The sequence below is a fragment of the Diceros bicornis genome, chromosome 32 (assembly GCF_020826845.1).
Source record: "Diceros bicornis minor isolate mBicDic1 chromosome 32, mDicBic1.mat.cur, whole genome shotgun sequence".
NCBI lineage: Eukaryota > Metazoa > Chordata > Mammalia > Perissodactyla > Rhinocerotidae > Diceros > Diceros bicornis.
This window is the reverse complement of record NC_080771.1, coordinates 8,538,576-8,552,613: the sequence shown is the minus strand read 5'-3', so window position 1 is coordinate 8,552,613 and position 14,038 is coordinate 8,538,576. Positions and strand designations below refer to the sequence as shown.

Sequence of the window (14,038 nt, the reverse complement as noted above, 5' to 3'; positions counted from 1 at the left end):
ACATAGGGTCTGCCTCCGGGTCTTTGCCAGTTAAACAGCTGGCTCCCCGTGGCCACTTCTTTAGGGAGACCATCCAGTTCCTATGATAAACCAAGCCCAGATCATTCAAGTTTGTCAACCCAGAGAGACTCTCTGCCCGGGGTAGGGTAGCTGAGCCATGTGGTGCCAACTCGTGTCTGCTCCTCCCCAAGACTGATCTTCTCCTTGGGGCCTCAATGACCACTGTGGGCCCCTGCCCATTGGCCTGAGGGTCCCTGCGACCTCAGCCCAAGTGTGGTCTTGCACCTCTTCACTCTGCACCCTGCACTTTACCGAGTCCAGCCAAGAGCATCTGTACCCTGTGTACGTCCTGCTGCTCCAAGAGGGGATTCTACATGAAATGGTGAGAGCGGTTTTTTTGGCCCCACAAGGGGTCGTCCCTCACCTTCCCTTTGGGTCCTGCCAGCTGACCTCTGGACCTTGGCTCTGAGGCCAGGGACCAGCACCAGGGAGGAAACATGCCCACTCCCTGATAGATTAAACTCCACTCCTCTAAGGAGGGCGATGGGGGTGGAATTCAGAGAAATTAGCACTGGGGTCACCCCTCCTCATGTGATAATCCTTATTCTCTCAATTTTGTAGGGTCTGGACTTGATTTTTATTAATAAAACTGGGCTTCCCATATAGCTCCTTGAAGGTTCTGGTTTCCCACTCCTCCCTCCTGGTCTCTTTAAGAGGAACAAATTAGAGGGTGTTTGGGATGCTCAGAACTACATTATGAAGGGAGATAGGATCCATGAAAAACAAAGTCGGACCTCACCTCCCTCATTTCAGATATAAGACTCCAGTACTAGAATCCAAAATGACATTAACTTTTACGATAGCTACAATAGACTATGAGCCTCTTAAAGGCAGGGACTGACTTGTGCTCATCTCTATATTCCTGGCATATGATGGGCATTCAGTAAATGTTTTTTGGTTAAATAAATGGATCCCAGCAGTGACTCACATGGCAGATGCAGCTAATGAAAGCCCTAGGGCCTTTCTCCACTCCTGCTGTGGCCTAATCCTTACTTAGGCAGTTGGGTTTGGACCACAGGGCAGAATGTAACATTTATCCCTATGAAACCCCATTTTGTTGGAAACAGCCCCCCTAGATCTTTTTGGCCAGCTCAGACCGATAGGCCAAATCATGCTGGTGACCCCAGATGAAGGTCTCAGCTCCAGCCCCCAGTGAGCACCTCATTCCTGCAAACTTGTCAGCTGGAGGCCCATACCAGCCAGCTGGCTCATGTGCATCTGAGCTGAACAATCAGTGTCAGTCTTGCCAATGGGGTTTAGACAGCCCCCTACAGCCAGGCCAGATGAGAAGGCACCGAGTTTGCAAACTCCTGCCCTCTGTACCAGCCACCACCTCATACCTGGCCTCAAGAACCCAAGATATTTTGGCCAAGAGGGTTCCCAAATGGCTGTGGGTACCTGAGATCCTGAGCTTACTTGAGGAAGGGGGGAACCCCATTTGGGACCCAGAACCACATCTCTCCTGGAACGCCATGCAGGAATGTTAATCCTCATTTTCCGGATGAGGAGACTACAGTGAGACAAGTTAGACTGTCAGACTGTGGAGCAAAGCCCAGCTCTTGATTCTTGATGCCCCAGGCCCGAGCGTGATGACTTTCCAGCCTTATTTCCCTTCATCAATGTCCTCTTAGAATCAATTCTGCTCCCTCCAAAACCAGGACCCCGCCCTACTTGCTGGATCTAGCCCATAGTTAAAAATCATTGAACAATCACAATAATAGTAACAATTCCATTTATGAGCTCCTTCTATGTGCCAGACACTGGGGTACTGTGCACATCTTATCTCTAACGTCTTATCACCCCACAGGAAGGTGCAGTTATTCTCCTTTTCTGCACAAGGAAACTGAGGACCAGAGAGTGACTTGTCCAAGGCCACATTTCCTGGAAATATCAGGCTCAGATTCAAACCCGGGTCTGCCTGAACCTAAAGGCTATGTCTCTGACAGCTCAGAGCTGTCAGACGGACACGTCTCAAACAGAAGCAGCCATTTGCAAAGGATAATTCACGGTGGCCTTTGCCCTGGCAGGGAGGCAGACATTGGGACCCAGTTGATCTGCACAATCCTCCCCAGGGACCAGCACAGGCCAGGCTCCATATCAACAGGTGCAGAGGGAGAATCCAGAAGCCTGGAAATAGCCCCCCTGCCAGGCACCACTTCCCTTGTTGAGAAGGTTGTGGACAAAGGCCTGGAATTTCCGAGAGTGGCTTTCCCCACCGGAAGCCCCCTGCACCCACGAATCCCAGCAGCTAGCCTACAGGAAGATGTTCAGACAGGCTGATCTTTCCCAGTAGTTCATTCAGAAAATATTAGCCTGGGGCCTGAATGATTGGCACCTTTATCATTTCAAAACATCCTCCAGTCTGGGCCAGCATGAACAGCTGGACTTGGAGGTTATCGTGTTAATACTGGCACCAGAAATGCATACAGGCTGTTCGGGTGAGTCTTGGCTTGGGTGCAATGCTGAGCCAGGGCATTGCAGAAGGATGGGTCTTGGGGGTCATCTGAGCTCCCCACCAGCTGTAGCAGGGAACCTTGGATCAGAGATCAGCTGGGATTCAAACTCACGTCTTTTGGCTGCTTCTACCCTTACAGGATACCTTGCAACTGCCAGCCTGCTTGCCCATCTCGGTGGCTGACTTCAGAATTACTGGATGAGAATTGCTCCACAAGAAGCAAGCAGCCAGGAGGTTTCAGCAGAGACAAACCCAGAAGGGGCCAGCTGAGCCTCCCCCAGAGAGGCGAGGCTTAAGTTAGACAAGGAGTTGCCTCAGACTCTGAGATGGGGGCTGCTCTTCTCCGTTGGGCCGACCACGGACATCCCAGCCAGGAATGGAAATTCACTGGTATAGCATCCCCACCCAGTAGCCTGGCATTCAAGGTCTCCATGGCCCAGCCCCAACATGCCTCTCCACCCTTATCTCTCCCAGCTTGCCCTTCAGCCAGCCTGCACACCTAGTCTCTGAGATAATCCATATGCATTCTTGCCCAACTAGACTACCTCCTCCCCTCACGATTCTTGTCCACGCCTCTCCCTCCCATCCCAAGGAGCTGAGCTCTAACCACAGCCCACCTCCTCTGCGTCTTTCCTAAGCAGCCCCTCCAAGGCCTTGAGAGCACTTGTCGCTCTCACATCCATTTCACACCTTATCATGAAGAAGGTAATAAGAAGCAGCCGCTACCTATACTAAGGCCATACTCCACGTCAGGTTCTTCACAGGCGTTATCGCTCTGAGTCCTCACACTATCCCTCCGAGCTGAACACCATTACAGTCATGCATCCCTTAACAACAGGACGCGTTCTGAGAAATGTGTCATTAGGGGGTTTTGTCACTGTGTGAACATCATAGAGTGTACCTACACAAACCTAGACGGTGCAGCCTACTACACACCTAAGCCTTTTGCTACCAATCTCGTGAGACCACCATCATATACATGGTCCGTCATTGACCGAAACATCGTAATGTGGTGCCTGACTGTATTTCCGTTTGACAGACAAGGAAACTGAGGCTTGGAGAGTGGCTCAAAGTCACACAGCTAGAAGTTAGAATCCAGGATGCCACAGACAAAGCTCCTAACTTCTAGGCTGCCAGCCGCACCCCCAACCAGCATATGCTGCCTCACTGGGTTAGTTACTGCAGGGGCGTCCTGATGTTTCTGGATAGGTATTAGGTCTTCGAGGGCTTGGACCACTTCATTAATTTATTCATTCAATGGAAGTTTGTTGGACACCTTCTACCACATTCCTAGGATCTAGGTCTTATCTTGAGCATTAGGAATACAGGGATGAAAAAGCCATAGTCTGTGCCCTCAATGTGCCCAGGCCTGTATGGGACACAGAGCTGCAAAGAGACAAATGACCAAACAACTGGGGATGGGTGACATGCAGGGCTAGCAAGCTTCCAGCCGACTTCATCTAAAAATTGGAACCTGTGACAAATTTGGTCCATTTTGTGCCCTAGGCACCTGCTACGTCACCTTGCATACAGCAGGCGCTCTCTGTCTGTGCTGGTGACAACCACCAAGCGAAAACACAGTGTCAGTGAAAGCTGCAGAACATCCATCTAGCTGATATGTCCAACTGGCCATCTGGGGTGCTTTTAGTTTAAATGAACACTTATAACAATGGAAATCATGTGTAGCAGTGTGACAATGAAGCCCTTAGGTGGCTAAATCTCCTGGCAAGCAGACATCATAGTTAATACATCTAGGCGACCCCCACAGAGCCTAGTACGGTGCCTCATGCCGGGAGGAACCGATCAATATTGCTGATTAACGATAGAGCCTTCCTCTGTCTAGGGACACGCAGTCTCAGACGGTCACCAAGGACATGCTGGATGGTGTGTCCTAGGGTCTCTCAGTCTGTCTTTCATTCATCATCTCCCTGCCTGCTAAAAATACAGAGAATCTGCATGTCCTCCCTCCTTGGGTCCAAAGGGTCAGAATGCTTAAACCTGACCAGAAACTCTCGAGAAGCTGCAGCAGCCCAATGTGGAAAAGTTTCACCTCTGGGTCATCTGCTTCCCATTTCTCACCCAAAGCAAGTGTCCAGAGTACACACTGAAGGAAGCAGCTGGGTCCAAGACCCTATGCGATAAGGTCATGAGCTTTCCCTTTATCCAGCTCCAAACCCTCGTCCTGCCTCCCTCTGAGCCCCTGGAGTCCTGGGCCAGAGCTACTGCCAGGCAGAATGGCCCAGCGGATAGAGAGAGGTTTCCAGAGCTGGGCCCCCTTTCTCTAACTTCGTCCTCTGGGTTGTTTTCCCTGCTCTCTGCAGGGCACCCCTGAGCTCATCCAAGCAAAGGGGCAGTATTAGGATGGTTTGGACACTCCAGCAGAAAAGGCCCTCAGGAAGGAGCTAGAGCCTTAGGACCCCATATCCTTCCCCCTAGCCTGCTCCCCCCAAGGCTCTGCCCCCTGACTGGGCTGTAGTTGATCTCTAAGCTCTCAGCCTAGGCAGGTGCGTACTCTGTCACCCGGCAGAGGGAAGGGGAGAGAGCCTGGCTACTCCACTGGAGTCTTCTCCAGGCCCCCCTCCCATTCCACCCAGGAGATGGAGGCTTCATCCCAGTCACCCAGGCCTCCTGCTTCAAGGACCAGGCCAGCTTTTGGCACTACTGACACAATCCCACCAAGGCTGTGTACTCTGAACCCTCCAGCAAATCAACCACCAACCTAAGAGTGGAGTTCTCTCCAACACTAGACTCTGTTCCAGAGTCTCTGTCCCCAAGAGTGCAGGCCCTCCCAAATGCCTTCAGGGAACTCAAGTCCTCTATCAGGCTCAGAGTGCTGGATTTAAGGTCACCACCCCTGGTTGTCATATGTTGTGCACTTACGGTGCCCCTTCAAGAGCTCTCCAAATCTCCACCTCCCTTCCTGTGGCCCATCAAAGGGCAGGGTTCCTCACCCAACCTGGTGCCTCAGATTCGGTCCTTCCACCTGTGCATCCATCACTGTCCAAGGTCGTGCCTTGATTTCCCTCTTCCACCGGGGACTCCAATCCTTTCCCGTGAGCCCTGTCCAGTCCCTTCCTTTGCCCCAGACATGCCATGCGCTTCCTCTTCTCCTCCCGCGTGCATCCCAGCTGCTCTCCCCACCACTGCTGCAGACAGGTACCCTCCCAAGTCCACACCCCCAGCCCATAGGGGGCTCACCGCCGCCGTTCTTGTAGCAGAGGTAGGGGAAGCGCCACACGTTGGCCAGGTCTACCGCGAAGCCGACCACCGACAGCAGGAAGTCGATTTTCTTGCCCCAGGTCTCCCGGGGCTGCTCGTCGCCGCCGCGGGACGCCAGGAGGCACTGGACACCATTGCGCTCTTTCACCACCAACAGGTCCGCGGTTTTGCGCGCCCGCAGGGGCTGCGCGGGCCCCGGGTCCGCCCCGCTGTTCTCGGGCTGCACCTGCGAGTTCATCCGCGCCAGAAGCATGGGTGCGGCTGGCAAGAGGGACGTCAGCTGTACTGGGAGCACGCCGAGGCTCTGCTTGGATAAAAGGAAAAGATGTGGTCACTGGGCCATTCCGCCCTGCTTGCGCCTCCCGAGACCTCCCGGGAGCGCCAGGGACACAGTGGTCAACGCGCGCTGAGCCGACGCAGGGATCCCAGAGAAGGGCGCGCGTCTGTCGGAAAAATTTGGAAACAGAGGTAGCGGCGCGCCGGACTGAGACGGAACTTAGAGATGGAGACTGCCTCTGCCAGCCCTGTGGATCTGGCTTGGGACCCCGCAGCGCTTCCCTCATTCGCCCGCTCCCTCTCGCCCCCAAACGGCGGGGTTTGGACATGCCGAGGCTGAGGTTTGAGGGCAGTGACCCTGCCCGGTGCAGCTTGCTGCGCCCTCCCCCCGGTTCGGGTCCACGCCACTTCCAACAGCCCCAGGAGCCTCCCCGGACACTTACACCTCTGCACTTCAGACTCGCTGGCACTCTAGCTCTGTGCGTCTCAGCCTGGGCCTCCCCAGCACACCTAGCCCGGTCCCGCGCGCAGGGCGCACTCACGTGTCCGGCAGCGACGGGATCCCGGGTGCCGTGCGCCCTGCCTGCCCCGGACCCGCCTAGACTCCACAGGCTGTGGGGCGCGGGCTGGAGCTGGGCTCCGCCGCGTGGCGCTCGGGCGCGGCCCGAGGAGCGTTGCAGGGGCTGGGCGGCCGGCGGGGCGCGCGCTGGCTGGTTCTGGCCGTGCCGGGCGGGGGCCGGTCTGGTAATGTAGCCTGCGCCCCAGGTAACGCGCCGATTGCATTAACCCAGCGCCGGGCCCGCTCCGTCTGGAGCCTGTTAGCGCTAATGGAGACTGACAGCGCGGCTGGGGATGGGCAGGGGCGGAGGCGCGGCGCGGGATCGGGGGGCGGCGGGAGCCCCGCTCCCGGCGACGCGCGGGACCTGGGCGCCCATTCCCTTTCCCGGGGGCACCAGGCTCTGACCTCCGACCACGGGAAGAGAGCGGCACTCCCAGAACTAGGGTCTGAGTCGCTTCCGAGAGGGGGCTCCGGAAAACACTGGGGAGAGCAAATGACTAGGTTCGTACCAGCTCTGTCATCCGCGGCGGTCCACTTAAACTACCCTGCCAGAGCTTCTCCGACTACAAAATGGGAATGTTCTGCTCAGTACCGAGGACGGCAAACTGATGCTGGCGGGCCTTTGGGCTGGTTCTGTTTGGCTGGCTCTAGGTTGAAAGGTCACTACCCAGCACTTACTCCTAGGTCTCTGTTATGGGCAGGCCAGCAAGGCATATGAGGTTGTGACTCCTGTTCTGTGAGGCTGAGAACTGCAATTCATTCATTCATTCACTCCTTCACTCATTTGTTCCTACACATGCCTGCTGTGTGCCAGCCACTGTTCTAGGCTCTCAGGGTACATTAGTTGACAACTTACTCAAAAATCCAAGACATGAAGGAGTTTACATCCTGTCAGGGGGAAACAGGAGAAAACAAGAAACGTTAATAAATAAATACCTTATCTGGTATGTGAGAAGGTGATATGTGCCTCCGGGGAAAGGAGAGCGTGGAAAGGTAACAAGGAGCACTGTGTGCGGGGAGGGTGGGCCTGCAGTCTGGTCAGAGCATTTGAGAAGGTGACACTTGACCAAGTAAAGGAGTGAGCCATTTGGACCTGGTATTCATTCATTCATTCACTCGTTTATCTATTGACTAATTATTCATTCATCAAACAGCTGCTGATCATCTGCTGTATGCCTGAACAGTGCCGGCTAGCGGAGCTATGGAGATAGTTCCTAACAGTCCAGTGTGTAAAGAGTCTATCAGAACCCAATGTGGTCAGGATTGGTTATGACCACAGGGGTGTGGAAATTGGGTGGTGCTGAATCAGCCAGTAAGGGGTGGGCTGGTGACCCAGGAAGGCTTCGCAGAGGTGACAACACTTAAGCAGGATCGGTAGGAGTTTTGATAAGTCCCGGCACTCTGACCTTTCTGTTCTTTAAACATTCCAAGCTCAAACCCACCCCAGGACCTTTCTACTTGCTGCCTCCTCTGCCTGAGTTGTTCAGATCTCAGTTCAATGGTCCCTTCCTGACCACTCAAATCTAAAATACAGCCCACTCTCTATCACATCACTCTATTTTATTCCCTTCATTATATCACTATCCAAATTTATTTATTTGTTTGTTTATTATATGTCTCCTCTTGGGTGACATATGAGCTCCATGAGGACAGGGACCTTGCGTGTCCTCCACATCACTGTATTCCTAGCAGAAACATACTAGGGCATCGATTAGTATGTAAAGAGGATTAATGAATGGTGGTGCATGGGGGTGTTTAGAGCATTTTCACCAAGAGGGACCAGCATGACAAATGTCCTCTGTGAACGATGCAGAGAAGAGAGGAAGGAAAAACTAGTGGAGTGGTGGGTCTGCCCTGGCCTTCAGGGGCTGATGATTGGCGGCAGAAGGTCAGGGAAAGGATTGAGCATAGGCTTCAGGAGGAGACCCTGGAGCCACAGATTCCCATCCATCAAGGATGCTAATCTCTCACCCATGGACTATCTTGACAAGCCCATGAGGAAAGCAGGAATGGAGTCATCTTTCCATTTTTCAGGCCAGGAAACTGGCTCTGAGGATTCACGGCACCTCTCTAAGGTCCCAGAGGTTGGAAGTGACAAAGTTGATATGAGAAGCCAGGTCTCCTGACTCCCAGCCCCTGTCCCCTCCACGAATTTCTGGATGGAGACACTCAGAATCTCCCCAGTGACCGTGTTCCTCTCCTCTCCTCTACCTCATGCCCCATCAACTGGTCCTGAGACTCTCATGTCTAAACACCCTGTGAAGCCCTAGCATTCACACCGCTCCAGCATCCAAATCAAGGATCCCCATCACTTTTCCCTGCAACAGCCTCCCAGCTGATCAGCCCACATCCAGTATCTTTCCAGCCACATGATATTCACCAGCTGTCAGAGCTCTTTCAAAAACTCAAGTCTGATCACCTTACTCTTCTGCCTAAAACTACTCTGAGAGACAACACATCAACGTGATTTAATTAACCCTGGATTTGAGGTAATTTTATTTTCTTCTTTATGCTTCTCTTTATCTGCCAACTTTTCTGCAATGAGCATTTGATACTTACACAATCAGAAAAAGATAACCCATGATTTCTTAAAATCATTCAATCTTTCCAAGATAATATCTAAACACCTTCAACAGTGCAGACAAGATTCTGCCTGTCTATTTAACCACGTCTCTTGCTATTCTAATTCTGCCCTCATTCTCCCTACAAACACTTTACCACCTCCAAAATATGCTTTATTCTGTAGCAACATTGGAGATACTCGACTACTAGTGGTTCCCTGGACACCTTGTGCCTTTTTACATCTCTGGATTTTTAAATATGCTGTTTCCATCTTCCTCTTGTCTACCTGGAGAACTCCTATTCATCCTTCAAAACCTCAGATGTCACTCTACTGTAAAGCCATCTCTGATAACCGCCTCCACGTTTAGTACAATTACCTGTGTGACTTCCCTGCCAGGGACAAGGACAGAGCCTGATGCATCCTGTTACATAGCTTGTGCTCCAGAAATGTGTACAAAACAGAACTAGAAGAGATCTCAATTGTTGGTTGCATTTGATGTCTTTTGTTGGGGTTGTTTATATCAGATTCCTCCAGAAGCAGAACCTGAAACTAAGACTTGAATTCCAGTCATTTATTTCGGCGGCGATCCCTGGAAGCACCGATAGAGGAGTGGGAAGTGGGACAGGAAAGGGAAAGAAACCAATAGAGGGACAGTAAGAAGCAGTTGCAGCTATGGGCACCTGGTGTTCAGTCCTGCTAGGGACCTCTGGCAGACTGCGTAGAACATGCCTCTGTTGTCTCACTCCCAGGCAGGGAGGCTGGAGTATTTACCCATTAAGGCTTCCCCCAGGGTGCTAACTTCCCAGCATTTCCAGCCTGCCTGGTGTGTGGGCTGAGCATCCTCCTGTAGCTAGAAAATGCTTCCAGCAGAGTCTCAGGTACTGGCAGTAGGAAGCTGGTAGGTCAGGTCTGTGTTGGCAGAAACAGTGAATGACAAGGGGGGTGGGTGGGGCACTGGAAGTGTTTACTAGAGGGATGGAGGGAGGCACCCCCCCACACACCATACACACATATACACCATCAGAGGGCCAATCAGCAAGTCCTGAAAGTCCCACCCGGTGTTTTCAGAGACTTCTGGGAGACAGTAGTGAGGACACCAGGCTGGGGCTGGGATGAAGTGGAAGGCGTCTCTCTCCGTCTCTGGCCCAGACTTCCTGCCTACAGCTCCAAGAGCCATGGGGCCATGTGGCTTCTCTCTGTGCCCTGCACCCAGCCCCTCCAGGTGGCCTGAGGGCAAATGGGTAGGCAGGCGGCTGGAGCATTATCAGAGCTAACGTGATCTCTGGGGAGGCGTCACTTCCACTTACCATGGCACTTGGTGACAGAGGCCATGGGCACAAGGCAATGGCTGGTGCTGTCAGTCCAGCTCTGGCCATCTCCCTGCAGACGCCAAGACCCTGACACACAAAGGCTGGGCTGGAGGACATTTGGAATCCAGTGGGCTGAATCCTGGAAGTGTCCTGAGTATGCTATCAGAACTTGCACCTCCGTTGCACTGATGGGGTAACTAAGGCCAGAGAGGAGGAGGGGTTTGCCTGTATCTTGTTTCCTTCCTTTCTCTTCTTTCTTTCTCTATCATTATTCCTTCATTGCTTCCTTTCTTCCTTCCTTTCTTTTGTGTTTATTAGTTAGTTTGTTTGTTTTGGATCAGGAAGCATTAGACCTATGTCTCCTTGCAGCTGACCTGCCCTGGGTCATTTGGGTCATTGGTATAAGCTATCCTGCATTTACAAATAGCATACAAGTCCCCTCAGTAAAAGAGCCCCATGAGCTGAAATGTCTCCTTTAGGGCACCTCCCACTGAAGCCCCCTGAGGGTCCTTGAGGCTTGCAACCCACCCAGTTGTGGCTCAGTCCTTAGACTCTTCTCTACCAAGCTCCTACACCAACTGACCACATCCAGGCACTGGCGTTAAAGAGCATCTATGCATCATTGACATCCACATTTGCATCCTCTGCTTGGATCCAACTGCAGCCTGGACATCTCTACATAGGTAATAAATAAATGGCACCTGGAAGTCATCATGTCTAAAAGAATTCTTGACCTCTCCTTCCTGACCTGCCCGCAAACCTGCTCCTCCACCATCTCCCGCATTCCAGCTGATGGCATCTTCTTCCTTCCAGTTCTCCAGGCCAAAAACCTTGGAGTAGACCTTGACTCCTCTTTCTCGTACTCCCACATCCAATCCTACTGCAAACTCTATTGGCTCCGAATCATATCACATCTCCCCACCTCACAGTGCCTGCCCTGTTTCAGCCCATGCCATCTCTCACCTGGATTACTGTGGCAGCCTCTGAATGGCCTCCCTCATTTCTCTCCTTGCTCCCTGAAGTTTAAGCTCTACAGGGGTGCCAGAAAGGCCTTTTGGAAACAAGTTAAGATCCTATCCCTCTTTCTCTCCAGTGGTGCCCATCTGATTCAGAATAAAATCTGAAGTCCTTCCATGGGTGTACATGGATTAAATGAGTAAATGTATACTTTTATGAACTTGCCAGTGCAAGACCAGCCAAGGCTTGCAGCCCCCATGGGATAGCGGATCGGGCAGGGACAGGGTGCTGGGGGAGAAGAGAAGAGAGAGAGTCAGCACCCTGGGCCCTGACTCCCACTCTGCTGCTTTTGAACTTTGCAGCAATGGTCAAGTCCATCAGCAAGATGGGGATGGACCATTGGAAGAAGAAAGACAGAAGTCAGGAGAGGAGCTGAGGAGAGAGAAGGAAAGGAGGAGTTCAAGGCAAAGGGACTCAGTCTCCTAGGAGGAAAGGAGGATCTCCCTCCTCTGCGTGATCCCCCAGATACATCCTTTGGCCTTCAGGTGGTCACGTGAGTTATGGTGACAGGTGACTCACAGATGGTTCATGTCCGTCTCCAGGGCGGAGGAGGGTTGTCGTCAACTGACAAGGATGAGCCATAATCAGGCTGGCACAAGGGCTCTGTCCATCCGGGGAATTTAAGAGCAAGCCGAGACCTTAGACATGCCCAGATGCACTCTGTTAGAAGACCAGGCATCTGAAGAAACTTGCACTATCCCACAAGCATGCACATCCATGCAGCATTTTTAAATTTAGTGTGAAATTTATCATACATAAGAAAAAATATATAAACATATATGAACAGTCTACAGTTTAAATAATATCAGTGATATGAATGTACAAGAACCATCTCCCCCTAGGATAAGAAATAGAGCATTTCCAATCCCCTACAGGCCTGTGTGCCCCTCCCTCAGCATATCCCCTCACTCCTCTCCCCCAGTGCAAGGTAACCACTGTCCTGAATACAGCAAATAATCATTTCTTTCTTTTTCTTTACAGTATGACGTCTTATGAATCTATACCTAACAATACATTGTTTAGTTTTGTCCTTCTTTGAACTTTATAGAAAAGGAATCACACTACAGATATTGTTCTTTGACTAAATACCATAACATAATATAATAATTCTTTGGCTGAATATAATATTTTTGAGATTCATCCATCATGATGGAGGTAGGTGTAGTTCACTCATTTTCCTTGTTGTATGTATTTATTCTATTGCATGAATAATAATAGTTCACTTATTCATTCAACTGTTGAAGAACATTTGGATTGTTTCCAGGTTTTTATACCTCGAGCAACATTGCCTATAAATTTTTTTATAGACGCCACCTATGCACATGTGCTAGAGATTCTCTAGGCTCTATACTTAGGAAGGAATTGCTGGTTTGTAGGATACGTGTTTATTCAGCTTTATCAAGTAATGGGAAATTATTTTCTAAAGTGATTGTACCAACCGAAATTTTAGCAATGTTATTTCTTTACTTCCAATTTCTTCACATCCTCACCAACCATTGGTAGTATCCAGGCTTTTAATTTTTGCCAATCTTTTAGCTATGGTTTTAATGTTCATTTCCCTGACTTCTAATGATGTGGAGCATCTTTTCACATACATATGGGCCATTTGTGTTTCTTTTTCTTCTGTGAAATGATCACATCATTTGTGCAATTTTCTACTGGCTTGTTTATCTTTTTCTTATTGATTGACAGTAATTCTTAATATAGTCTGGGTATGAATCTTTGTCAGTTATGTTGCAAACATCTTTTCTTGGTTATGTTACGTCTTTTTTTTCTATGTGGCTATTTTGATAGAGGTTATTAATTTTAATGTAATATAACGCAGCAATCTTTTCTTTTGGTTTATGTATTTATGTTTAGTTTAAGAAATCCTTCCCTATCTGATATTTTCCTAAATATATTTTAAAATTTGACAGTTTTGCCCTTAATATTTATATCTTTAATGCACATGGAGTTGATTTTGTGTAGGGTGTGAGGTAGGGATTCCACTTCATTATTCTCCATATGAATAACAAATCACAGTGGCCCATTCATTATGTAGTTACCTCTTTTCTACTCTGATTGGCAGAGAATGCTGTATCACAAACCAAGTTTCCTTACATGTTTGGGTGTGTTTCTGAGCTCTTCATTTCTGCTCTGTTGGTCTGTTTGTCTGTGCCCAAGCAATACCACATTGTCTTAAATAACATTGCTTTATGAGTACAAACATTCAGTTATGAGATGAACACATTCTAGGGATCTAAAGTGACTGTAGTTAACAATACTGTATCATATACTTGAAATTTGCTAAGAGAGTAGCTCTTCAGTGTTCTAACCACATGTACAGAAAAAGGTAACTATGAAGTGATGGATGCGTTAATTAACTTAATTATGGTAATCATGTTATAATGTATACATATACCAAATCATCACTTTATACACCCGAAATATATATCATTTTGTTTGTCAATTGTACCTCAATAAAGCTGGGAAAACAAACAAACAAACAACATTGCTTTCTAAGTTTTTCTATCTGGTGGGGCAAGACTCTCCTGTTATTTTTCTTTGTAAATGTCTTGGCAATGTTCTTCCCTACAAAT

The 14,038-nt window shown here is 50.0% G+C and overlaps 1 protein-coding gene across 2 annotated transcripts in view; it reads right to left on the bottom strand.

The window, feature by feature from the left end:
- SLC6A2 (solute carrier family 6 member 2) overlaps positions 1 to 6,002 on the bottom strand; it is a 44,810-nt gene extending 38,808 nt beyond the window's left edge. The window contains exon 1 of one of the 2 annotated variants that reach the window (XM_058528610.1): positions 5,714 to 6,002. In XM_058528610.1, the coding sequence (XP_058384593.1) occupies positions 5,714 to 5,987 (274 nt within the window). In that variant the 5' untranslated portion in view covers positions 5,988 to 6,002. The remainder of the gene's footprint in view (positions 1 to 5,713) is intronic. The other variant, XM_058528611.1, reaches the window with a different exon arrangement.
- Between the last annotated feature and the right edge of the window lie 8,036 nt (positions 6,003 to 14,038).